The 27,823-nt window shown below is 38.3% G+C and overlaps 2 protein-coding genes across 2 annotated transcripts; both read right to left on the bottom strand.

The window, feature by feature from the left end:
• Positions 1–1,256: 1,256 nt before the first annotated feature.
• Positions 1,257–14,006, bottom strand: LOC108440566 (zinc metalloproteinase-disintegrin bilitoxin-1-like). Its single transcript, XM_037547644.1, has 11 exons — positions 13,694–14,006; positions 11,430–11,513; positions 9,925–9,996; positions 9,514–9,683; positions 8,771–8,849; positions 8,057–8,187; positions 7,410–7,590; positions 6,850–6,939; positions 5,903–6,098; positions 3,334–3,439; positions 1,257–1,542 (listed from the first exon to the last, which is right to left on the bottom strand). Exons 1-11 carry the CDS (start codon positions 13,943–13,945, stop codon positions 1,371–1,373), a joined length of 1,533 nt encoding a protein of 510 aa, XP_037403541.1. The 5' UTR covers positions 13,946–14,006; the 3' UTR covers positions 1,257–1,370.
• Positions 14,007–15,060: 1,054 nt separating this feature from the next.
• On the bottom strand, positions 15,061–20,440 carry LOC119266017 (snake venom metalloproteinase kistomin-like). Its single transcript, XM_037547477.1, has 5 exons — positions 20,185–20,440; positions 17,082–17,161; positions 16,579–16,655; positions 15,200–15,278; positions 15,061–15,129 (listed from the first exon to the last, which is right to left on the bottom strand). The coding sequence occupies exons 1-5, from the start codon at positions 20,243–20,245 to the stop codon at positions 15,061–15,063; spliced, it is 366 nt and encodes a 121-aa protein (XP_037403374.1). The 5' UTR covers positions 20,246–20,440.
• Between the last annotated feature and the right edge of the window lie 7,383 nt (positions 20,441–27,823).

The raw sequence follows: 27,823 nt of genomic DNA, 5'->3' as shown, positions 1-27,823 counted from the left end.
AATGCTCAGTCCAAGCAGATCAAAATGTGTCTTAAATATTTCGTTTCAACAGCTCACTGTGTGTGTTTGTTGTATGTGTGATTACAGTGTTTCCAAACGTTTCGAAAATATTACATATTTTTGCAAAATTGTGCCTTGTGTTGAATCACAACTGCCATATTTAAATTAAAAACGCAGCTATGCTTCACATCATACAAGAGGTAAAACTCGCCGGTTATCCTCATTTATATAGGTGTGAAATATAGGTACCTAAATGTCTCAAATTCAGTTCTGGGGGGTCCTTGAAAATAAGTTTATTACGACATTATGGTGTTTGTTAGGGTAAAAAGGCTCAGTGGAGCTGTTTATCCGCTTCACCCACAATCAACTTCTGTCTCTGGTATCTTAATTAACTAGAGCTACTGCACTGCTCTGCCTCAGGGTGGTGCTGTAGCAGACTGCATCACCCAGTTGGTCCTTCATAGTCTAGAAACTATGACAACTCTACAACGTGCTGCAGCATATCTGTAAATCTGAAAGCGTGCAGTTTCCTAAGAGTTTGGTGCAAAAAGTGACCTCCTCATTTCTCAGACTGAAGACAGAAGAGGAGACGAGTAAGATCTCAGTTGTGTTACTATACTAGAACAGATTTTTGTTGCCTTTAAAGCATCAGCATTGCTATGGAGAGTGAGTAAGGGGTAAGTAACATGGGACCCCCGAATACCAGGAGATACTTCACACATTTTATGAATAAATGTGTTACCACCACCCTGTTTGCTCTTACATCACAGTAAATCTGGTGCTGAGTTTTATCAATCCTCTGTATCTCTGCTGTTCCTGCTTCAGTTAAAGAAATAGCCAAACAATTAAATGTAAATGTTAATGTCTTTTATCCTAAATGTAGTCCATCAGCCGAGGCATGTTCAGTGTCTGAAATTAGCTTCTTTAGTTTTAACATAGCAACAGTTTTTGACCAACTTCAGACACCAAACCTATCTTGGCTGATCAGCTGCATTATGTTTACGAGGAAGTGAGAACATGTGTCCAGTTTTCCCTTTTAGTAAGTTTGATCTTTGAACCCTCTTTTTTTTTACACTCATTTCCACCTGGTTGCTCTGTTTAACTACACTCTTAAAGATGATTCTTCATTAAAGACAGTGGTACTATATAGAAAACTGAAGGCTTAAATGGTTCTTTGCATGGTGAATGGTAAGCTTGAAGCTTAGAAGAGCCCATTCTGTAATAAAGAACATATTCTCCATCCGTCGGAAGATCCATTTCTCCATGCAGAGAACCATTTAGGGATGCAAATGTCTGCCTATACTGAACTCTGCCTCAACCCTAGAAGAAACAAGTATAGTAGTGATGAAGTCTATCAAAGTGAAACAACATCAACTTTCTCTCACCCGTCCATCTCCACACTTTGTCCCGCTTTTGACCTGCCCATAGTCCATAGTGGGGTCGCTGTAAATCGTGAGTTTACATGAACCCAACGTCACTCCTGTCCCAAACAGCGGTACTGCTGTTCCATTAGAGCAGAAAAGCTTTCCACACATTATATCCCTGTGGGAAAAAAAACAAGATAACATAAACGTTATGGATCCTCAGAGGGAAACACAGCGTACAAGCACAAAATTAATCTAAAGAATAAACCATAAAAGTATAAATATGCATACATGGGTATATAGACATAGATTGGTCAGGTAGTACATTTGTCATTATGGTTATTGTCACAATGTCAATAATAGTGAAAAGTAATAATAAACAATGCACATTAGAGCAGCTATTGTAAGCTGTTGTTTAGGCTAGAGTTTCACAATAAATTAGTTTTTATGAGTGTTTTGATAAGACAGGCCAGCAACAACACATCCTGCACCGTTACACTTAACACAAGGGGCCCCCAAGGATGTGCACTGAGCCCCCTCCAATTCACTCTAATGTCCCATGACTGCACACCGTCACACAGCTCCAACCTCTTCATCAAGTTTGCAGACGACACGAATGTGGTGGGTCTAAACAACAACAATGAGACAAACTACAGGAGCGAGGTGCGGCACCTGGCCTTGTGGTGTAGACACAACAATCTCCATCTGAACATTAAGAAGACGAAGGAGGTTGTTATGGACTTCAGGAGAAGGTGCACCCAGCATGCTGCTCTGACTATCAACGGTGCTGCTGTGGAGAGGGCCAGAAGGGCTCATCAGCGTCTCTACTTCCTCTGCAAACTGAGAAGAGCCAGAGCCCCAGCCCCCATCACGTGCACCTTCTACAGAGGTACCATTGAGAGCATCCTGACTAGCTGCATCACCGTGTGGTATGGCGCCTGCACCGTGTCCTGCCGCAAGACACTCCAGTGCATCCTGCCATCCTGCATCCTGCTATCAGGAAGAAGACTGCGAAGTCTCTGGGCCAGCACCAGAAGACTGGGGGGCAGCTTCATCCACCAGGCTGTCAGGATGCTCAACTCTCTCCCTACTTTTTTTTTTTTAGTGTCTGGACTTTTCTAAGACAGTGTGCAGTCTGTGGCTGTCAGTACAGCTGAGAGAAGATCAAATTACGGCAAGAACAACATCACAAGCATAAACGGCACATAATCTCAGCAGACATGAGACTGTGCCTTTATAATGACTTAATTCACTAATTCAATTTTTAGAGTTTAAATCTGAGCAAATAAAACCCAGCAGGATGAAAAACTGGCAGTTAAATAAATTAAATAAATAAATAAAATCACAGTTTGTTCCAAACAGACTCACTTTAACTGGTTTACACTTTATATTCTCTCTATAAATGGATCCTAAGCTCGCTGGCCGAGCAGGTCAAAAGAAAGCTAACAGGCTAACATGCTAATGCTACAATAATAAAGAACAAACTTCAAGTTTATGGCTTTAAATGAAGCATTGCTTAAAAACTGAGACATACAACGTAAGGGATGTTGCTTCCAAGCCTGTTACGAGCTGTTTTTACACCAGAGCTGACATAAAAAATCCTATATAACACCAAGCTAGCACCTCTAGCTTGATGCTAACGCAGCTAGCTGGTTAACATGATGACAAGGAGCGCTACTGAGCATTACTGCTTTAAAAACCGACGTCTCCATTAGACACTACCGTGTAGGGGCTCTGCTTTGTGGTTCTCCGTCTGTGTCTGACTCTCAGTGTAAACAGTTTAAATGGAATGACTATTATTTAATAAGGTGGATATAACGTGATTGTATTACAAAGCAAATCTCAATCGCAGGAAGACGTTCTGTCTACATGTGGCAGCCCCTGCTTTAAGTGAATGGCTGGACCCTGTGAAATGTACTGACGTGTAACAGTTTTAATAAGAAAATAACAAGTATCTGCCATAACCTACTTCTCTGCACACCCTATATAATCCTGTGGGTACGGGCGACTGCAGTATGCGTAATGTGTGCCTCTTGTGTTCAGATTGTAGCAGGACTCCAGGGCCACTTCAGCAGCTGAAAGAACGAGGAGAAAAACAAAACTGCAGTTTTAAATGGTCTCAAGTGTCCATTTAGCACACAGCAAATATCACAGTGCTTTATTTTCCAACAGGCCTAATGTGTAGAATAGCTCATCGCTTTGAATGCGGTTTTTAATCAGCGTGTGGGTGTACAGGCTGGTCTTTCAGGGGAGGGTGGCCTTGGTTGGAAGCGGCCTGTGAATGTCCTGAATGCGCTTTATTAAAAAAAGCCTCCCACGCGCCGGAAGGTGCCACACAGAACTGCCTTTCACTCTTCAGTGAAGACAGACAGTCACAGCTGTCACATATACTTTTATTCTGATACACGTTTTAAAAAGTGTAGAACCATTTAGAACCGTTTGCATGATGTTTGCCTGGTGAAATGGTTCTTCAGATTACGTGTTCTGTATTGCGCTGTATTAATGGAGAATATGGTTCTGTATTGCACCAAATTGAGTCCTGTTATTCTGTTCTTCATTACAAACGTGAGATCATAACAATAGCAGAACCCTTTTCAAAAAGATTCTATTTCCATTTCACCGTGTAGAGAACCATTTAGCATGTTCTATACTGAACTACTGTATTTACTAAAGAACTCTTGAAGAACCATCTTTACAAGCTTGACATCAAAACGGCAGAACCATATGCAACACTTCTTCCATCTATCTGAAGGATAATTTCACCATGCAAAGAACCATTTAAGTATGCAAAGGGTTCTTTGAGTGTTCATAGTTCTCTACAGAACCACTGTCTTTACTACAGAATGCTCAAAGAACTTTTAGTGCAGCAGCTACTTGTGGAGCTCTTTGCAAAGAATCATTGCAGCTCTAAACTCAAATTTGGTTTCTTTATCCTGACTGTTAAATGACAACCTTTTAACCTTATTTTTGTTTTTCAGTGGTGGACAGTAACTAAGTAAATGTAATTCGTTACTGTACTTAAGTAGTTTTTTCGTGTATCTGTACTTTACTCATTTGTTTTTGTTAAATTTAAACTAATTTTTATTTAAACTAAGTTTTAATTAAATCTTAGACCAAAACTTTGCTTGTTCGCAAAAGGTTATTTCATAGTCTTTTATTTATACCGAATGGAAATTGGTTAGTGTTTTGTGCTTATGATCATTTTAATAGACAGTGTCAGACTAATTAATGACATTCTATTAAAAGATTGGTTTTACAAGAGTGACACTACAGCAATACACCTAAAATGAGTTAATAAAGCAAGAGTCTTGTTACAAAAATGATAATAGGACGTTAGATTCATAAATACATTTTTAGTACTTTACTTTCGATACTTAAGTACATTTGAAGGCAAATACGTTTGTACTTTTATTCAAGTGGTGGTCTAATGGGAGGACATCTTTTACTGGAGTAATATTTTACCCTGGGTATCTCTACTTTAACTCAAGTACATGGTTTGTGTACTTCGTCCACCACTGTTGTTTTTTTCCCCACATCACTTGAACTTTCCAGCTGCTCTTTACATTCTGTGAATATTTCAGGAACAATGGATGAGTAGAAATGGTTAAAATCACATTATGTTAACATAATTAAAAGCAATTTTTCTTCTTCATCTATAAAGTGAGCATTTCTGAGATGCACTTTCTGTGACAATATACAAAAAAAAGGGGTCTTACACAAGGGTGGAAAACAAACACACTAATTTCCAGACCAGGAACAGTTTGGAAATTGATCAAATGTTCATAACTTTGGGGGAAAAAGTATGCATATTATTTTGTGTTACACTGTCACAGTACCTAATTCAGTTTGGAGAAAGTTAGAAACCCCAGATATTCCCAAATGTTCCTGAACATGCAGCACATTTCATATTTTCCTGCTATTACACACAGTTAATGACCTTTACACGGAGCCTGAAAACTCAACACAAAGTGTGGAAGAATCTGTAGAAAATCTCTACAAGGAAAAAGAAAAGCCCTGAACAGATTCAGGTCATTTTTTGTTGTGGTGAATCTGTTTCAGACTGAAAAGGTCGAACTGGGGCTGTGTGATTTTTTTTCCTTTTCTGTTTTTTTTTTCTTCTTTTTTTATAATTTACTGTTCAAAAGTTTGGAATCACTTGACAAAGCAATTAAAAATACTGAATATATCAAGTTTTTAGAGGGGCTAGAATTTATGAAATGATTTTAAAAACCTTTTTTAAGAAATGTTTTTTAATACTGTAATATTATCTGCCTTATCTGATCACTGAACTGAAAAGCCTTCTGCATGTTAATTTTATCAAAACAATTCTGGATATTTCCAGAAGTTCAGTCTGGATGTTTAATGTATTAGAACGTCTTCATTCTTGATATTCTACGGTGTTTCTCAGTCATTTTAGAATCTTCTCTTCAGATTATCCAAATTTCACAGATTCACAAGTCGGTTGACCCCCCCCCCCCCAACATAGATTAGGGTGTCAGTATAAATGCAGAAACTGTGCTGATGAAATGTAGACTTACTATCTCCCCACATGCTGATGCACTGGTCCAGTTTGAGTGGACACTGGCCTTCGTAGCAGTAGCCACTGTTGTTTCTGCAGGGAAGGCCGTCCACTCGGTATGTGTCTTCTGGACAGTCTGCGCTCATCCCACTGCAGTACTCAGGCAGGTCACACTCACTTTGAATGTTCCGACACATGGTGGCCAGAGGCAGGAACTGAAAATCAGAAGATTCTCTGATTTAGATTTTAGTCATCTAAATCAAATCTCAGTGAGTGTAAAACCGAGAAATTGCCCATTAAGATCCTACCTTGATGTCAGGTTCTGAGTTTCTGTTCATTTTGTGGCACAGATGCCTTTGAGGGTGTTTTACAAAGCAGTATTTCTGCCCCTACATTTTCTGCTTTTAGCAGTTGCAGTTTCTGTCCAAAGGGACTTGGAAAAATTACTCTTATGCTAGTGCTAATTGGCTAGAGCAGTGTTTCCCAACCTGGTCCTTGGGGCCCCACAGACAGTCCACACTGTCTTCACAACACTTAGAAATGAAGGAAAAATGTTCACCATCTGGAGGCCCTGAGGACCAGGTTGGGAAACAACCTGGCTAAAGTCTAAAGATATACTCAAACTAAAGCAGTTAGAGCTAATGCATACACACATAGAGATTACACAGAGATTAAGAGATTTATTTTTGCTTTAAGTGTACAATTAGAGTCATTAAACGCAAAGAGAGGGATTCTCAGTCCATGTTTGAAGAAAGCAAAGAGGCCCAATACGAGAACTTACTTTGAACATATTCAACATATGAATGTTTACACAAATGACAACAACAACAAACAAACTTTCTTTCAACTTCTGACTGGATGCGTCTTGGATTTCGGCTTCAGTCTTGTGCTGGAAACTCCAGCGTTTGAGTAATTGTTTAAGTTAGTGAATATATAAGTCAGAGGTGTGTGTGTTTGACTTCTGACCTTGCAGTTGTTACAGCAATCACCAGAGGAGCACTGTGATCCCTGGGTGAAGGTGCAGGTGGCAGCATGGCAGCACGGGTCTGTACACTCCTACAACACATAGCCAAAACAGCCAGTCAGACCGTTATTATGCAAATATTATAGTGGACATCTCCAACTCTCTTCCTACAGAATGAGCATCCCATAGAGGTTGTAACCTACTCTCAATGACTCTCCTAAAATTGGTCCATTCATACCTGCAAGGAAAGATCTACTTTGTCAAAATAGAAAACAATGTTTAATCAGTTACTCACAACTTTAACTCCAGTTCCTCTGCAGCAGAGGAATCAGTACTACTGCAATGGGCAGGGCTAAACTGGGCACAGTTTGTGGCTGTGATTTCACAACCATGATAAATTCGAAACAACCTGTTTTTGTAGCTTAGTTTCCATATGTGGACTGTATGGGCTGAGGAGAGAGTGTTGGCACTTTACAACATTAACAGTATTTACATACTGCTTCTAAATCTTTTGTTGAGGTTTCCATGATGTTGGCCCTTTAAAGCTTTTCTGTCTCCTCACCTCCATGGGGCCGCAGTCACATTCCTCTCCCTCCTCCTGGAAGCCGTTTCCGCAGATGGGCGGGGAGATGATGGAGCCATTAGCAGGTTCATTCAGCAAACACTGCAGAGCAGGAGACGACTGCAGGAACTGCACATAATCTGCCACACTGCAGTTACTGAAGTGCTCTGGAGGGGGGTTACTGCAGAGGACACATAATTGACCTTCAGAGTCTGAAGACAAGACTGCAGACAGGTTTGGATTCACTAAACCTAATCTCTCTTTGTTGCTCTCTTAGCTTTGCAGTAGATATTTACTGTCTACTTTATTAGAAACGCTTACCTTGTGCTTCCACTAACTGGCCACTTTATTAGAAACACCCACCTTGTGCTTCCACTTACTGGCCACTTTATTAGAAACACCCACCTTGTGCTTCCACTAACTGGCCACTTTATTAGAAACACCCACCTTGTGCTTCCACTAACTGGCTGCTTTATTAGAAACACCCACCTTGTGCTTCCACTGACTGGCCACTTTATTTGAAACGCTCACCTTGTGCTTCCACTTACTGGCCATTTTATTAGAAACAACTACCTTTTCCAATAAAGTACACTCAGAGACTGTAGTAAATAATATATTGCTGTAGTTTATTGTTCTCAGAACTGTACCTGAGTACTGGAGCCATGATGCAGTGAGCCTCGACGCAGGAGCAGGACGATGTATCGTGAAGCATGCCCAGGTTGTGTCCAAGTTCATGTGCTAACACGGCTCCTGTCTCCAGGGCATTGGACGAGAAATCCTGTAATATTTTAATATGCTCTCATCATTCAGCATGCCTGGCACTACAGCTATGTATTTAGTTATTGGTGCATATATGGATCTGAGCACTAATGACTGAGGTTCTGAATTTATATTATATTCTGGGCTTTATAATTAGCTACTAAGTTGAAGTAAAGGTGCGAAATACAGGGGTCCTGGGGGGTCTGGGATAGACACTTAAATACAGATGCAGTGAAGCTAATTGTTTATCTGCTTCACTCACAATCAGTTTCTGTCTTTGGTATCTTAACTAACTAGAGCTGCAGCACTGCTCTGCCTCAGGGTGGTGCTGTAGCAGACTGGTTCACCCAGTTGGTTTCTCATATCATAGAAACCGTAACTCTGCCCTGAATCCTCTGAAAAACTCTACAATGTGCTGCATCAACTAGATGAGAGCATTTACAGAAGAACAACTGATAAAACATATTATTGCCTTAGCATCAACACTGTTATGGTGAATGAGTTAGTAGCCAGACAACATGGGACCCGCTGAATACCAGGGGGTGTTTCGCACACTGGTTGAGGTTTGTTAGAGTAAGTAGGCTCAGCCATGCTGGACTTACCCGAACTAAAGTGGTGGAGTCCATGGTGCATAGGCTTCCCACGTTGGCCAGGCCCACTATGGAGCCAAAGTTTATGGCTCTGAAACACAACGGCATGTTTGAGCACACTTAAAGAATGTGTATGTATTTATCTCTTTGTGAGGACCCAGAATGAACTCATGAACATGAATGTGTGATTTGTGGGGAGTTAGTCTGCTCTCTATGAAAAATTACTTTTACCAAAAACTGCAGCTTTTATTACAAAATGTGAAAACTGTTCTTTTGGTTGCTGAAGAGTACAGCAGGATTTACATACACACACACACACACACACACACACACACACACACAAATACATATTAGCACTGATCTATGAGAACTCCCCGAAAACATCCTGAAGGACCATCTCAGATTTGCTTAAAGGTGCAATGTGTAACATTTAGTTTACACCCAGTGGTGACCAGTGGTACTGCAACCAGCTGATTCCTCACCCCTCTCTCTATAAGCTTGTAGCAGAAACTTTGGTGGCTAATAGAGCCCACTAAATCTTACACACTGCATCTTTAATAGAGATTTGCTAATAAATAACGTGACTGTGCAGTCACTTTATTAGTCTCTAAGATAGATGCTATAAAAGGTTGGTGTGGCCTTCATTTTTGCCCTAAAGTGAGTGCTAAGGTAAAAATGTACTGCTTTTTGAAATGATAAGGGATTATTATTTGGTTGTCTTGAAATAAATTATAACTTAGGGTCACTAGACTCACGTGATGAGCTGGGCATTGTCGTTTTCCTTGACAGTGTTCAGTTCATTTGTCCTCCATTGTGTAAAAGCAGACAGAGTTTTGGCTGCAGAGGAAGTGACATTTATCTTATCTCCATCTGACCACACCTCCAACCCCACCAGACCGATGAATGTGTGTAAGGGAAAGTAAACCTGAGGAAACATTGTTTGTCACAAAGCAACTCTGTGCTAACGCTTTGGGCATCAAAGTGCCTGAATAAAGACTTCAGACTTTTCTATTCTTCACTGAACAGCTCCACACTGTGGTGATATAGGCAAAGCAGTTATCATCATGCTAACTGTGGGCTAAACTTTCTTTACCTGTTAGCTAAATTAGTCAGGGCTAGATTAACAGTTATTATCATCATTAAAGCAGGTTACCAAAACAACTCACCATGTTAACAAAGTTGATGATCTGAAACATCCTCTTCCTCACTTTGGTCACGTCACTCCCTAACTTCTGAAACTAAAACAACACACAGGGTCACGTTTGTTACTTGCTTTAAAAGATAAAGTAGATTTTAGTATTTTTAGTTCTGTAAGTCTATATTTCACTCCACACCGCTCATTTACACTATAGCCAACCCAATTACAAGGAAGTAAAGAAGTTTAAATGAAATTTACAAACTAAACAAATTAAAATCACCAAGGCAAAAAGATTTATTTAAAAAAGAATAATAATAATAAATAAATAAACCAAAAATAATAATAATAACAGCTCAAATAGAAAACAGGCATAAAATATATAAAAATTAAGTAAAAGAACCAATTTAGGAAAAAAATAATTATTTACTGAAAAAGAACAGTAAAATAATTAAAATAAATAAACCACTGCAATATAATACTATTACTACTACTAATCATAATAATAATGAATCAGTCAGTCAGTCATTTAGTTAACTGTTTGACTGTTTGATTGATTGATTGATTGATTGATTGATTGATAATAAAAGAGAAAGGAAGGGCTGAACTCAACTACAAGAGTTCCTTGCTGTTTAAAATGTCTTGGTGACACCAGTGAGCAAGTTTTAGAGGCTCTGAGCTAAAAGCAGATTTTCCCCTGTTCATTAAAAGCTTTCAGTATCTGACAGGTGATCTGGGCACTAGAGCAGGTCTGATAATTACTGTTATTTATCACTGTTAAATACTGTTACAGATCATCACTGAGATAGAAGCGATTAGATTTAGTGGCTCTGAATTGCACACAATGTAATAATCTTTCAAAATTTCAGTTCTACACTCAAAGATGGTCCTTCAAGGGTTCTTCAGTAAAGAAAATGGTTCTATATTGAGCCATGAACACTCAAACAACCCCTGGCATGATTCAAGTGTTCTTTACACACTTAAGAAAGGGGTCTTAAGAATGTTCTGTAGAAAGGTTCTGTATAGTTCTATACAGCACAAAATGGGTAATTCTATTTTTACAATGTCAAACAATAGAAAAACATTTTGGGTGCTACATAGAAGCCTTTTCAGAAAGGTCCTATATAGAACCTGAAGAACTATTTCACCATTTGAAGAACCATTAAATCATGCAAATGTTTCTGTTAGTGTTCTTTTTCTTTACTAAAAAGAAGATGAAGAACCACCTTTTTTAAGAGTGACTGTTGAAACAGGTGTTGGTTGAGAGTTAACTGCTGGGCAGTTCTTCAATGTCTGGTTTTGTTTGTGCACATGTAGAAAAATGAAAGCAATCGGAGAACAAAAGTACTGAAAAACCTGTTTCAATCCAGCTCTCTTTACTGGAATTTCCTGAAATCTCATCAGAAGTCTAAGTAATGGCTATATGCTGTTTATGAATGGAATCAGATAATGATCGTGTTACTGGTCTACATATAAAGACACTTGATGATAATTGAAAACACTTGTAAGAATAAAAATATTCAGACTGTTTCATACCTCACTGTTGTCCACGACCAGAAACATCTCAATGTACTTCTGCTCATCCAGAATAGTTTGTGTTTGTGAATCTTGATCAGCAAACTGCAGCAAAAAAGGAATATATTTGCAACATCTGTGTCCAGTACAATTATTAAACTCACCACCCATCAAATGTTTGTGGACACCCATCTTTACAAAATGTTTCTAAGCTAAATGAGCATGTTTTCATTCTTAGACTGCATAACGTTACCATTTTACCTGAAAATGTTTATTTATATCACTTTATATCACTATATTACTGTATATTACTGTCAATATCTGTGCCAACATTGGTAACACTGCTATCTTGGGGAATAAATCTAAAGGACACTCCCACTTCTTCCCTTGTTGTGATGTCAGCACTCAAGGGCTCAATCCCATTTTAACCCTTGGCCTAGCCCCTACCCCACTGTTGTCTAGGGATGGGGTGTCCTGATTCTTGTTGAAATAGAAGGGTGAAGTTTTGGGCCTACATGACCCTCCAAAAGGATTCTTTTTCAGAGACACTTTCTAAACAGTGTTACAAGAAAGAAAGAAAAACCGGCAAGATGTCTGTGCAACAGACCACAGAAACCCACAAATATGACAATTTTCTCTGTTAAAAACTTCAATAACCACTGAAATATCTTAGTTTAATGTCGTTTCAAATGGTCCTTTTCTTCATAACAAGCATAAACACATTGCTAATAGTAGTTGATGTCTTGGTAGCTAGCTAGCTAAATTTCCCATTCCACTTTAAATAGTCCAGCAATTCTTTGATGTCTGAGGTGCCAGAATGTAACTGCTGCACATTTAAGGTGGAATGGGAAAATTCAAGCAAGAAGCTGGCGAATAGCTGACTTCAGCTCCACATCACTGAAGAATTAGCGGTGATGACAAATAATTGCCCCCCATCTTTGAAGGCATATGATTCTCTAAAGTTAACTAAAGACCAGTGGTGATGCTGCTGAACTTCTCTCCTCATCTATCACTGCTGTCTGGTAGGGTCATCTACAGAGCAGCGCTAGTTGCCTGTTAATGAATTAATGTTATTATTATTTTTTTATTTTATTTATTTGAGGGTCCCATTTCATAGGAAGGATTTCAACCATGACCCCTCATAACTCAGTTCCAAGGGACAAGATGACATTCAAAAACAAGTGGTAGGGGTAAACATAAGAAATGGGATTGGGCTAAGGTATAATCATTTGAAAAAGACTAAACTTTCTTACATCTTTGAAAAGTAACAATGAAAAGCAGAAAAATCACCAGAAGTGTTAGCACAGGGGTCGCAACCCAAATGTTAAGAAAAAACATTTTGTCCTTTCTACAAAAATCAAACCAACTTGGGAGCCGTAGCATGTTATGTCCATTTTACCATCTTGGCTGTAAATATATCTACATGCTAAAGTATATGCTAAAGTGATTTTACTAGTATAGGCTAAAAATATATAATATAAATACGAACACACACTTTGCTCTGCTTTAAGCTTTAGCACAGCTACAGCTGCTCTTCTCGCATCTCTGACAGGAAACTTTTCCTCAAAAGTAGAATAGTTTCTTGTAAAAATGTCTCTCAGTGTTTGATTTCTTACCAGGCTGACGTCAGCTTCTCGTCCACCAGCTTCTTGTTAGTATTTTCTTTTCCACTTTAAACAATGCATGAGGCACCAAAATATAACTGCTGCACCATTTAAGGTGGAATGGGATAATTCGAACAAGAAGTTGGTGAATGAGAAACTGATTTCAGCAACATGACATTTAGTGTTTGTCAGTTTCCCGTTGCAGATTAAACGTATCAAGAAACCAGCTGGAGTGATTATGTGGAGTGACAAATAAGTCCATTCATCTCCAAATGACCAATATGCATCTTAACTCTCTCTCTCTGCCATTTCATTAGCTACTAGTTAGGTGAGACTGTTGTCTGTGTTGCTGTGGTGACCAGCAGTCTGTGCGCTGATCTTCAGGGTTAAAGGCTGAATTAGCAGTTCTACATTAACTCCAGCGTTTAAGAGCATTTGTTGTTAAAACTGTCAGAACGATCAGCAGAGCTTTATTTTACTGCAGGAGAATTATTTTATTTTTACCTAAAAATCAAATTCTGCTGTGAAGCTGCAACAGGGCAGTAAAAAAAGCTGCATGCTGCCGATCCCTGGACTAGTATAAATAAGTCACAGAAGATAGAGGAGATCAAGTGTCACCAAATTTGTGATAGGCAGGATCTACAGTAATTGAATCTCTTTTGCGGATAAAGCTTCTCTCACCACAGATCGATGCTGCACTCTGATGTTGAATCTGGGCAGTGCAGAGTCCAGGGTTTCATTGGTGACTCCACAGGAGAAGCTGACGCTTCTGAAAAATTCAGCTTTAAACACGCCATGTTCTCCAGTTTCACTGCCCGTCAGAGGCTCAATCATGTAGTCCTGACCTCCTGCCCTGAAAAACCCTCTGTCCACAGCACAAACAGACATCTTTACATATGTGAGAGTTTGAGCAGCCCTAGTCAAATTCCACATTGTTGTTGATATAGGTGTAAATAACTAAACACATCCTCTACAGAGACACACTTCTGCACTTCTTAATACACAATACTGTTTATTTACACACCAGAAAAAACTAATACACTGCAGAACATGCAGTAAATTACAAGAAATCTGTTAACCATGTTACCTTTAAATTCCATTATATATTATCAATATTATATATAATATAAAATATTATCAAATAAACAACTTGCGTTTTACATTTGTTACCTTATTATTATTTTAGGTTTACTGAACTAAGCATTTCAAGTAAATCCTGTTACTTTTAACTTCAAAGCTAGATATTATTTCATAAGATAAAACAAAAATGTGGACTGTGCAAAAGTAAATTCTATATTTTATGTTTAATTTCTGTTCCAATATTTCCAAAAACCTTTTTTCACTTAGAAAAACAACAAAGCAGGGAATTTGATCAGGGTGTGTTCCCACTTCTGCGTGTTACTGTAAATGACCTGATTTACAGAAAATTGTATAAAGTTCACTCATCAAAAAGATGGTGCTTCAGGAGTTCTTTAGTACGGATAATGGTTCTACATAGAACCAACAACACTAAAAAAAACTCTGCATGATTAAAGGGTCCTTTGCATTATAAAAGGTTCTTCAGGTTGATGGAAAATGTATAGAACCTTTTTAAAAAGGGTTCTTCTATTGTACACAAGCTTGACACTGTTACAATAGAAGATCCCTTTTGGGTGCTATATAAAACCATTTCCAAAAAATGAACCACAATATAGAACCATTCTCCAAAAGTCTGAAGAACCCTTTCATGATGCAAAGAGCCCTTTAATCATGCATAGGATTCTTTAAGGGTTAATGAATCCATATAGAACCCTTTTCTTTACTAAAAAACCCTTGAAGCACCATCATTTTTAAGATTGTACCACTCAAATGTTTAGACACTCTTCCCATGGTTTCCTTATTTTGCACATTTTAAAGTAGCAGTGATCAGTGAAGAAAGCTGCTCTGTAAAGTTGCCCCCCCTTAAATGCAGCTTTGATGCAGTTTTGAGCCTCGGTTTCAGGATCATTTAAAAAAACAAAGATGTTTAAATCGGTGGTACCTGAGACCTTCACACGTGCTTATGCTGGCTATGGACTGCTGGTCATCTCCAACTGAGCCATGATAATAGCACTGATGATCTCCCTGTGTATTATATACTGTCAGGCCACAGATCTCTCACATCTTATTAAAACAACAAAAACAGGTGGAGTACAGGTCAACACTCACCCAATCCTGAAGGCCAGCAGTCACTCTGGTCCCATTGGGTGTGTAGTGAGTCTCAATGTAGTTTGAGCTGATCAGTTCTCTGTAAGACAAAGACAACACTGTGTTGTAACTCAGTTATGCTGTTATTATGCAGTTTTATATTGTTATCATCAGAGGTGAGTAGTAATTAGTTTATTAGTACATTAACTCAGGTACATGGATTTGTATTTTGCTGAGTATTTTCAAGTTGTAATATTTTTACTTCTACTCAAGTATATCAGTGAGTAAAGGTTACTGATTGCTTTTTTGTATTTAATTCCACTTTGTTCTGTTGTTGACAGCATCTGTACTACTTTGTAGTCGGTCACAGCTTTAGCTTTTAATTGAGACCAAAACAATGTAAAAAAGAGAGAAAAAGAACCATACAGACTTCAGTTCTAGTGTGGTTCTGTAAGTCACTTAGGACTTCAGTTTTTTGACCTGAAACTTTAGTACTTTTATTCAAGTTGTTTTATTTGAAGGTACTTTTACTTTGTGTCATTACTTTTACTCAAGTAGTTATTTAGTCCACTCTATCCACCTCTGGTTTATACACACTGTTATACTGCGATTATCCCAAATTTGAACATCTGCCTCTTTCATGCTTAAAAAGAGGAATTGTTAAAATATATTCTAGATTATTAAGTGGTTAAGATTAAAATAAAGTTGATTAGAGTGGTTTGGTGTGAAATGCTCCATTCTAGAGTAACTTACTGAGTCAGAATTGTTCACAGTTGTGGTGATAGGAGCCACCTCTAAAAGCTCCCTCACAGAAAGTTACTACATGAAAAGGTTATGAATATCTGACTGCATGATATCTGAGACACTGTTTTTTCGATAGTCTTATGAAGATTGTGGCCTTAAAATCCCTTCATGGTGGAGGGATACATACTATGCAGGGCACTGTGAGGCAAACATAGTCCCCAAAGAAAACTAATTATTTCAGAGTTTCCACTATTTCCCATCCACATTCCATATATCATATACTCATTCCATATAAAAGACAAGTGTAGGTTCACTGGATGCTGAATAAAATCTCCATATTTGCAATGTAGACACCACAACTCGTGGTTCTCATATAATAAGTGTATCTAAAGTAAAACATTTCACACCAAAGCACAATTTTTGTTTACTTGTCAATGATTCACTGTGTATAAAACAGGGAAAATAAATAAACACAGGATAAAAATTTCTTAACTGACATACATAATAACAGACAGAAAACGTAGATAATATTTCCATGACAAAACTAAACAGACAAAACAAGCAAGCGTGCAGTTCACTGTGTTCAAAAACAGCTAAAACAGAAAACAAAGAAAGGAAGGCTGCTTAAGAGAGTCTGTAAAGGAGAAACTTCTCACCTGGTTCTCCTCAAATGAAGGTCAATGTTCTTGTGCTTCAGCTCCAGTCTGTATGAGACTGTGTCTGTGTGTGAGGACTGTGGAGAAAACACACGTGACATGTTAACTAAAGGTGGCAAAGTCTTAAAGACTTTAAGACTTAAAGACTTAGTAAAGACAGCATTCTTTGTATGGTTAAATGGTTCTTCAGAATGATAAAGAATGTGCTGTATATGGCTCTGTCTAACACCAAAAAGGATTCTGCTATTTTCAAGCTTATACAACAGAAGAACGCTTTTTAGTGCTACACAGAACCCTTTTCAGTTTTATATAGAACCATATATAACACATTCTCCATCAATCTGAAGAACCATTTCAAAATGCAAAAAAACATTTAAGCATGCAGATGGTTCCTTAAGTGTTCATGGTTCTATTTAGAACCACTGTCTTTACTAAAGAACCCTGGAAAAAGCATTTGAGTGCGTATAATGCACAGATGAAAGCGTCTGTATACAGTAACTCACCTGTGTGTGTCTCCGCTGGTGTGTGTGAAGCAGTACTGGATGGACGACTTCATATTCTTTCAGCTGAGGATGCACTTTCTCTGAGCACACACACACACACACACACACACACACACACACACACACACACATACACACACACACACACACACACAAACACACATACACACACACAAACAAACATCACAAATTCAGACTTCTCCAACAGCAGAAGCAGCTTAGCGAGTTGTATACAGCTGTGGAGAGCTTTTGGATGATCCACACTGGAACTTCTGTACAGAGGTGTAGGATGCTCAAATGATATAGTTTATATTTGTATGTAGTTAAGTGTCAAGAACACTATTTTTATTTGAGGGTGAAAAAAAGATAAACATCCAAAGTAGTAGAAGGTACTGGATAATTCACAGTACATGCCAAATAATTAATAACAGATCCTGAATAATTCATAGTAGATACTAAATAATTCATAGTAGATACTGAATAATTCACAGCAGCTACAGAATAAATTGTAGTAAATATGGAATAATTCATAGTTCATACTGAAAAACAATTAATAGTAGATACTGAAAACTTCACAGTAGATACTGAATAATTCATAGTAGATACTGAATAATTCATAGTTTATACTGAATAATTCATAGAAGATACTATATAATATGAAGTAGGTACAGAATAATGTGAAGCAGATACTGAATAATTCATAGTAGATACTGAATAATTCATAGAAGGTACTGAATAATTTGTATTAGACACTGAATAATTCATAATAGCTATTGAATAATTCATAGTATATACTGAATCATTTATAGTACGTACCGAATAATTAATAGTAGATACTGAATAATTCATAGAAGGTACTGAATAATTTGTATTAGATTCTGCATAATTCATAATAGCTATTGAATAATTCACAGTACACACTGAATCATTTATAGTAGGTACTGAATAATTCACAGTACATACTGAATCATTTATAGTAGATACTGAATAATTCATAGTTCATGCAAAATAATTTACAGTAAATATTAAATAATTCATAGTAGTTACTATCACTTTAACTGCACACATCACTTTAACTGCTCCATTAGCTCATTCTAATTGCATTACTGTTTATATTTGCAATATTTATACCCACGGACCTTAATCTGCCTGCTGCTTATGTCACTTTAGTGTTAATTTCAGGACCTCTTATATTTATATTATTTTTTATTATTTTATTTTTCTACAATTAGTGTTTATTTTTACGATTAGTGTCTAGTGTTTTTTTTAGTGTCTATCTAAATTCACACTATTCTTGTTTACCCTCTATTTAATGTTATCACTACACCATGGGATCTGAGAGTAACACAGTTTCAGTACACTGTATGTCCTGTATATATTGAAGTATTGACAATATAAGAGCTGACTTGACTTGTCTTGATTGATTCGTAGTGGTGCGTCTCCAGGCAACATTAGATAATCTTCTTTATATAGGTTTTCAACATTCAACTGAATGTAAAGACTGTTTTTTTTTTCGTCCTTAAGTACTTACTAAGTTTCTTTCACTGTTACACAGGCCTCCCTGCTCACATGTGACTGGTTTATCAGTGCCATACTGTGACTGATTCAGACCCCGTTATCATGAGTGTCCAGCCCAACTAATGTGTGTTAGTGGGTCACAGCTAAACAAACATTTCAGAGTAAACACTGCTGGACACGTGACGTGTGATCTCATCTACAGTTACTGGAACTAAGTTAATGTAAATAAAATAGGTTGGTTTAAATTGGTTCTGGTTTGTGAACACCTGCTGAAAAGACTGACAACCTGTTAATTTCATACAATTTAATTCTTTAAAGAGTGTAGGAATAAATCCAGTAGCATGTGTTAGTGGAATGTGTTATTTTTGTTGGAATATTTTTCATTATTCTAATATAACGTATTATTAATGTTGATTTGAACTATCAATAACATTACTAAATATTGGTACTACCACAACAATAGCAAAACATCTATTACAATAATAATTCTCACTGTTCTGTTTAAATGCTTTTTGAATGTGGTAAAAAAAATTAGTCTTAATTCTTAGCTTGAAAAAAAACATGTTATTTGACATGCTTGACTCATATAATGCATATAATAATGTTGACATATTTTTTCATAATAAATGTATATACTTGCTGTCTGTAGATAATTGTTAATAGACCTTAATTCAGAGAAAATTCATAGAAAATAAATGAGTAAATAAACACTGTGGTGGCTGCTACAGATCACCACTTCTCATGAATGTAGAAGCTCTGCTATGCAGATTTTCATTCAAGGAGGCACATGCTGGCAATGAAAAAGCACTGTTGTTGTGTGTTTAAGTTTAGATGCGTTTGTGTTGTTTTGTGTCAGACTTAGGGTTAGTTAGAGATAGTTTGTGTTTGGTAACTGCTAAGAGAAAGAGCATGCCCATGCTCCCATGTCTACACCCAGTAGTGGGTTGATACAGTATTTAGCTCTAATTTTGCATCTTGTATCTTTTGTTGTGAAAACAAATCATCTTAGAATATATTGTGAAATAACAAAGCAGATTACTGTGAAGGTAACGTTCAGCCTTACCAAACAACATTACGGGATATGACAGCAGTAAAAGGGGGAAACATTTCGATGAAACATTTTTTGTGTTTTTATTATGGCAGTTCTGGTTTTGGTGTTCTAAAGGTGGTTTAATGCTGTATTTTATGAATTCTGGAACACAGCTTTTAACACAATTTTATATTTTTAAATGTTTTTATTTCATGTTTATGCAAAGTATGAATAAAATATGCATTTGCATTTAAAACAAAATTGAGATACACTGTTCATATGCATGGCAAAACATGGTTTATTCATGTTAATTGACATTTTTCAATTAAAATATATTTAGGTCTGTTAAATGAAAAATTCATTATTTTATATGTAATATTTCAGTAAATTACTAGCCAGTGAGTTGTATTACTTTTACAGTTCTTTTGTAGAGATCACTGTATTTTAATTAGTCTATCACTGTAAGCGTGCAGAAAATTTTTTTGTTTTACTGACCACAAAAAAGTATTTTTGTCTCTTTTTTGTGAATTTTCTATATCAGCGCAGTGCGCTTACCTGTGCGGTGCAGTGAGAGAGCAGATCCAGTGATCCACAGACAGAGCAGAGCTCTCATCATGATGTGTCAGAGAGTCGTTCTGAGAGCAGAACCACATTCACACACTTTATACACACACCTGTTCTGCTCCTCCCTCACCTGCACTCAGTACACACAGCTGAGTTCCTGCTCCACAGCTAGCTGTCTCCCTATCTCTCTCTCTCTGATGCTTTCTCTCACTCTCTCCTCTCTTTATTTCTAATTCTTTCTTTCTGTCTTTTTGTCACTACTCTCTCATCTGACTCTTTCATTCTCTTGTTCTCTCTCTCTCTCCCTGTCTCTTTTCTCTTCTCTCTGTCTCCAAAATTCAAAATTCAAACAAGAAATTCAGAGGGATGTAGGTTTTATAACAGCTTCACAAATGTTCAATCTTCCGATACTGGTGGTCGTCCAGATCCCTCTGCCCTGCACAGACAGCCTTCCTCTTTGAATTTTTGTGCGATGTCCAAATCTGCTTTACAGTCGGTGCATTTGTATTGCATTTTCTCAAAAATGCACACTGCACACTATTTGAATGTGTCTGAGCATATTCTAACAGACAAAATGTTTCCCCAGTTGGCAACCACGCAGTTGGAGTTTGTCCCAGTGGACGAGAGGGTCACCTCAATGCGAATTAAAATCGCAGAGAAGAAAACTGTCTGCGCTTATGCACCAAACAACAGGTCCGAATATTCGGCATTCTTGGAGCGAGTGGGCGGGGTTCTGCGGGGTCCCGCCTACATACTCCATAGTCTTACTGGGAGACTTCAATGCTCATGTTGGCAATGACTGGGAGACCTGAAGAGGCATGATGGGGAAGAACGGCCCCCCCGATCTAAGCGCGAATGGTAAATTGTTATTGGACTTCTATGCCAGGCATGGATTGTCCATAATGAACATCAAGTTCGAACACAAGGATGTTCATAAGTGTACATGGTACCTCCTTGGATCAAGCATCTCTTCGTCCAGAGATACTTAAGGCTCTGGATATTGTGGGGCTGTTGTGGCTAACACACCTCTGCAATATTGCATGGACCTCGGGAACAATACCCTTGGACTGGCAGACTGGGGTGGTGGTCCCTATTTTTAAAAAGGGGGACTGGAGGGTGTGTGCCAACTATTGGGGTATCACATTGCTCAGCCTCCCTGGGAAAGTCTATGCCAAGTTGCTGGAAAGGAGACTCGGACCGATAGTTGAACCATGTTGAACAATGCGGATTTCGTCCCAGCCGTGGAACAATGGACCAGCTTTTCACCCTCTCACAGATTTTTGAGGCGGCATGGGAGTTTGCCAACCCAGTCTACATGTGTTTTGTGGACTTAGAGAAGGCTTATGACTGCGTTCCTCGAAATATTTTGTGGGAGGTCTCACTCCTGGAGTGAGAGCTGTGTTTGTATACCTGGCATTAAGTCAGACTCTTTCAGTGTTAGCGTTGGACTCTGCCAGGGTTGTGCCCTGTCTCCACTTCTGTTCGTGATATTCATGGACAGAGTGTCAGGGCATAGCCGAGGTCAGGAGGGCATTATGTGTTGAGGCCAGAGGGTGGCGTCTCTGCTATTTGCAGATGATGTTGTTGTTTTGGCTGAATCACATGGATGCCTCCAGCGTGTGAAGTGTGAAGCGGTTGGTATGCGGGTCAGCACCTCCAAGTCTGAGTCCATGTTCGTAGCCCGGAAAAGGATGGCATGCCCACTCCAGGTAAGGGCAAAGGACCACACTTGTTCACAAGTGATAGGAAGAGGGATCTTGAGATCGGCCGCAGGCCGGGACATGCGGCAGCATTAATGCGGTCACTGTGCCGGACTGTAGTGGTGAAGAGGGAGCTGAGCCATAAGGCGAAGCTCTCTGTTTACCAGTTGGTTTACATTTTGACCCTCAAGTGGTCATACGCTGTGGGTAATGACTGAAAGAATGAGATTGGGAGTGGCTTGGGGTCCCCGGGAATGAGCTGGAGGAAGTAGCGGGTGACAGGGTCATCTGGGATTCTCTGCTCTCTCAACTGCTACCGCGACTCTATCTGGACTTAACGATGATGATGATGATACCTGATCTTTTCTTACAGTGATTGATCTATTTATGTATAATCCTATATTTATCTAATTTTATTCATTTTGTTCATAAAAAAAACATTGATATACATTTTTGTGTATGAACGATGATTCATAAAATTGCTGCTGGTGCTCTCAGTCGCGCCTGTTTCTCTCTCTCTCTCTCTCTCTCTCTCTCTCTCTCTCTCTCTCTCTCTCTCTCTCTCTCTCTCTCTTTCTCTCTCTCCTCTTCACGCCCACTTATTCAACATGCTGTGTTCATTAGTGGTGCAGTTCCTCTTCAGTTTCTGACAGGCCATTTATTCTATATGAATTTATACTGTATGGGGTAAATATGTTTAATGTTTGAAGTGATCTGTCAGTTTTAAGCACAGGCTGTTCCTGAACCTGAACACTGGTTACTAAACCAGTTACTGGTTACTAAATTCAACTTCCAATCCATGTACGCTGTTTAGGCTGGATTAGTTTTACCTGGAGTGTTAATGTAATCTGGAGCATGTGTAGTTTTACAGTCTGACAGTAATAATTGTGGAGTGATTTTAATCCATATTAATCTATAGAAATTAATAAACACTAGCACTATATTAACAGTTGGCATATATAACATATGCTAAATGTATAATAAGTACAGAGAAAATAATATTAAATCATTTCTAATCCAGCTCTAGATTATTAAATATACTAAATATCCGCTTGTTTTTGATAGAAGTGTTTTATGTTTGAAGTCATTTGTCAGTTTTAAGTGCAGTTCCGTTGACTTGTCTTGTATTCATTTCTTGGCTACCTTGCAAGGCCAGGACGGATTTTAAAAAAACAAAAAAGGCTGCAGCAGGTTTTACGGGGTCATTCGTTTTGTTTGGTCAATCGAAATGATTAAATGCGGTTTTAGTGAAGCCATAGGCCAGCACAGTAAACCACAGCCTCTGTACACTTTGAATAAGGATGTAAGTATGAAAAGATTCTTAGCACGAGTCCAACCTGCACATGAAAGCTTGCCGTCCTTTCTGAAACGCAGTCTCTGATTTTCTCTGTTGTCTTTCAATGAGGTGAGAAAAATGTCTGTAAAGGTTTGGTTTATAACGAGGCAGCACTGTGCTATTCCTTTGTGGACACTCAATACAATGACCCAGCGAGGCCGTTAAGACTTACAAACTCTGTGGACATTTGAATGAAAGGGAAATAAAAATTAAACGTTTCAATTCTGTTCTGCCTGCAGTTGAACTTTATGCTGAGGTAAACTCTGTGTAGACTGACTCTTTGACTGAATGAAAATATGTGGCATAATTAAGTTTAATTCATAAAATTATTACTCACACACTCTCCAACAATGAACAGACTTCCTTTGTGGTCTTAGTTTAATCTGAGTCTCAGAAAGTCCCAGAGAAAAAAATATTTATTTTTCATCATGTTTTTTTTTTTTAATTTTGCCATAGAAAGTGCTGTGAACAATTATTACTATGAGATATAGAACTGGACAATATGACAATAATTATCAAATGATAAAGTACATCACAATATGCCACTCTATGCTTTTCTAAGCATATTGTGTTTCTTTTCAGCACTTCAGCACTTCCCAGCATTCCTGATTACAAAGATACGAATGGGATTTAGTGCAGTAGTGTGTGAAATGCAGTGCAGTGTGTGAATATTCTTTTTGATGATACTTGATTTTTTAAATGTGGCCTTCTCCAACTAATCATCCATCCATCCATCCATTTTCTAAGCCGCTTCTCCGTCAGGGTCGCGGGGGGGTGCTGGAGCCTATCCCAGCAGTCATCGGGCGGAAGGCAGGATACACCCTGGACAGGTCGCCAGTCCATCGCAGGGCAGACAGACAGACACAGACAGTCACACACACTCACACCCAGGGGCAACGTAGCATGTCCAATTGGCCTGACTGCATGTCTTTGGACTGTGGGAGGAAACCGGAGAACCCAGAGGAAACCCACGCAGACACGGGGAGAACATGCAAACTCCACACAGAGAGGACCCCGGTCACCCGGCCGGGGAATCGAACCCAGGCCCTTCCAACTAATCAGATGTCAGAAAAAATACACATTGCAACATACTGTGTAATGGTTCAACTTCTTAAGGTATTGTAATACTGCATTTGTGCCATATCACCCGCCTCTATACTATCTTGTAGAGTCATAGTTGTAAACAGGGTGTGGAATTTTTTAGTTTAGTGGGTTTTATTTCCTGGTTTTACTTTATCCTCTTCCTTATTTGCAGTGCTTTGTAATTCTGTATGTGCTGTGTTGTTTGCTTTGTAGTGATTACTCTCTATTCCTCTGAGTTACAGTGTAATTGTGGCTGTGTCTGTATGTTTTATGATGCATTGAATTTTGAAGCCTTTTTGAGCTCCTGCTCTTCTCAGCTCCCGTCGTGGCACAGGTGTGCCTTTGACCCTCACCATTCATATATAAGCAGGCACTGCGAAACCTAGCTCAGACAGGGCTAGTGGTACTATAACACAACGCTGATTGCTTCTTTGATAAAGAATGTCATGGCATTACTGCTGAATGGTTAGCATTGTGTCTGTCTACATTTTGTGTGAAACTGACCAATGGACACTCAGGAAATCCCTAAGGATTTACCCATCATCATTCTTCATTCATTCCACATTGGAGACACATGTGAAATGCAGAGAGTTTACAGCTTCTGAAGTTCTAAGAAGAGACTTTAAAGGAGAGTTTAAGAAGATATGAAGAAATCAAGAACATGCCATGGGACCCCAGAGGGTTTGGAAGCACCCTCAAGCATTTGACAAACCTGGAAGACATTACTGAGTGGCAATTATCTTGTTTCCTACTTTCATCCTGCCCCCATGACCCAGGAGGATAAGTGGCTTACATGCTGAATGACTTCTCCTCACTACAGACTCTACGTTTAAATGTTACAAACTTCCATTATGACAAGCATTTTCACAGCTATTATCTTTCTATTTAAGTGATTATTCCGATATCGGAATGGCCCCGATTGGAATATCCTTTTCTGGCTAAGGTGTATACATGGACGTATTCTATTCGCATTGAGCTGTTAGTTGGATTATTATTGGATTATTGCACATAAACATGGCTATAAGTGAGAGGGTGGGGTTACGGCCCTTTTTCGGTGGGGCGGATCAAGCAATCCCACAGCTCTGTTATCCAGCAATAATGGTAAACATGATTACTTTATCAAGATGGATTATTCATCCTGTTTATTCTGCGTAGGCCAGCAGTGAAGACATACAGTCAATTGATCAGTATCTCACTGAAGCATTTACCTCCCACATCTTTGTGCTCCAGCTCAGGTAAACATTTCCACAGTAAAGCCCAGAAACGCTGTTATCAGCCACCACATTTACACCACAAACACTGACTGAGAATTTTCTACTGTAAAGGATTACGTGTCATTTATTCTGCTTCGGTAAACAGTGAATGGGCCATGAGGATCAATACTGATCCAGCTGGAGGTATTTACAGTTTTAACCTGTAAAACCACAAAAAAAACATAGAAACCCTTAATAGGTTCTGCCGGTTCCTGAAAGTGTCCAATAGTCACGGTATTCTCTGTTTTCCTGATGGGTTGATATCACAGTGTAGAGGACTCTAATGGTTTAACAGGTGTTCTGAAACTGATTATAGATGCATTTGATGGTTTCCTAATATGATCTAAAGATGTGTTTATCAAATCTATTTGAAAATGTATGAAAACAGCCAAAATTCTGTCTAATGCACTTCACTGTTTGATACCTTTAGAAATGAATTTGTATTCCAGTATCTTCATTTTAAATATGATCAAATGAACCTTTAACATGACAAACAGCAAACGCTGTAGGTATTGATACTCTGTGAAAATATATTGTATAAATCCATTTGCAATATATTTTTTCCATGTGGGTAGTTAGTAAAAGTTGCACAGCTGAAAGCATAAACGGAGAGATTTTAAACTGTTATTGCTGTCTTAAATCACAGAAAAGATAAGTGCGGTTTTTACCCTGAAGCCACGTTTAGGGTGTGATTATCATTCCAGCTGTGATTGAATAGAATTATAATCTCTTCTCACAAAGGAAAGTTTCCTGCATATCATTCCTTCATTGTTTTTTTTACTGTATTTCCTTGTTTATGTATCAGATAATTCAGCTATGATGATAAGCTGACTGCTATTGCAGCCGAACAGAGCAAGGAAGATGGTGCGTTTTCTTGCTGCACCACCAGGGGGCAAAATGGCTCTGCATTTGCTGGTAGAGTTTTTCTCTAAATTAAAAATTCAGCCAAGTTGTCTAGGTCTTGAAAAAGGTTTCATGAAGAACAGGGACATAATTGATGGCAAAAGAACAACTTTTTCTTTCACTTTAAAAACAATTTCCTCATTGCAATCATGGCCAAATTATCTGAACAGAAAAACAGTATTATTATAATTAAAGTGTAACTGGCCATATGGAAAATATACATATTCCAAATGTATTTAGCAAAATATTATTGCAATGACGCAGTGTATGGCAATGGCCAATAAATGTTTTTGTTAAGTATATTTTTAATTGCACTTGTCTTTATTATTATTTCTGTCATGTAGCTGTAATAAAGGTTACAGATGTAACTGAACTGCACTGACGTCTGTGATCTACATTGTACTTTACGTTAACCATGTCTGTATGCAGTAAGACTCTCACACACAATGTATTTAAATAAACAAGATATTAAATCATAACTGCATTTTCAGAGTATCAATACCTATAACACTTGCTGTCATGGTAAAGGTTCATTTGCTCATATTTAAAATTAAGATACTGGAATACAAATTCATTTCTAAAGGTATCAAACAGTGAAGTGTAACAGGATTTTCAGTGAAGTGTAACAGGATTTTCAGTGAAGTGTAACAGGATCTATATGATCTACACATTTACATACATGTACTTCTGTGTGGTACATTTCTGTGTGTAGAATTTCCCCATACATTTTAAAATAGATGTATTTGGAATGCAATACATTTTAAATGTAGAAAATACATGTCCATTTATTGTTTTCAATATCAGTGTGGTTGCATTTTTTTGTTTGAAAAATAAATCAATACACTTAAGAAGCTTGGACAGAAGTAAACAACTTTATTGCTGGTAGTTGTAGACTGCTGTGGGCAGCGTCCTGTGACCACTGATGAAGGACTAGAGGATGACCAACACACACAGTGCAGCAGCAGATGAGCTATAGTCTCTGACTTTATGTCTAAAAGGTGGACCAACAACGTAGGAGTGTCTAATAGTGGACAGTGTGTAAAAACTCCAGCAGCACTGCTGCGTTTGATCCACTCGCACCACCACAACACACCAACACCAATGTCGGTGTCACTGCAGTGATGAGAATGACCCACCAACCAAATAACACCTGCTCTGTGGGGGTCCTGTAGAGTCCCAACCATTAAAGAACAGCAAAACAAAGTATTCAGAGAAACAGATGGACTACAGTCTGTAACTGTAGAACTACAAAGTGCCCCTATATAGTAAGTGGAGCTGATAAAATGGAGAGCAAGTGTAGAAATAAGGAGGAGGTGTTAATGAAGTGTCACATCAGTATGTATACACAGACACCT

This window comes from Pygocentrus nattereri, chromosome 18 (assembly GCF_015220715.1).
Source record: "Pygocentrus nattereri isolate fPygNat1 chromosome 18, fPygNat1.pri, whole genome shotgun sequence".
NCBI classification, from domain to species: domain Eukaryota; kingdom Metazoa; phylum Chordata; class Actinopteri; order Characiformes; family Serrasalmidae; genus Pygocentrus; species Pygocentrus nattereri.
The sequence above is the reverse complement of the archived record's forward strand: the minus strand, read 5'-3'. Positions and strand labels throughout refer to the sequence as shown.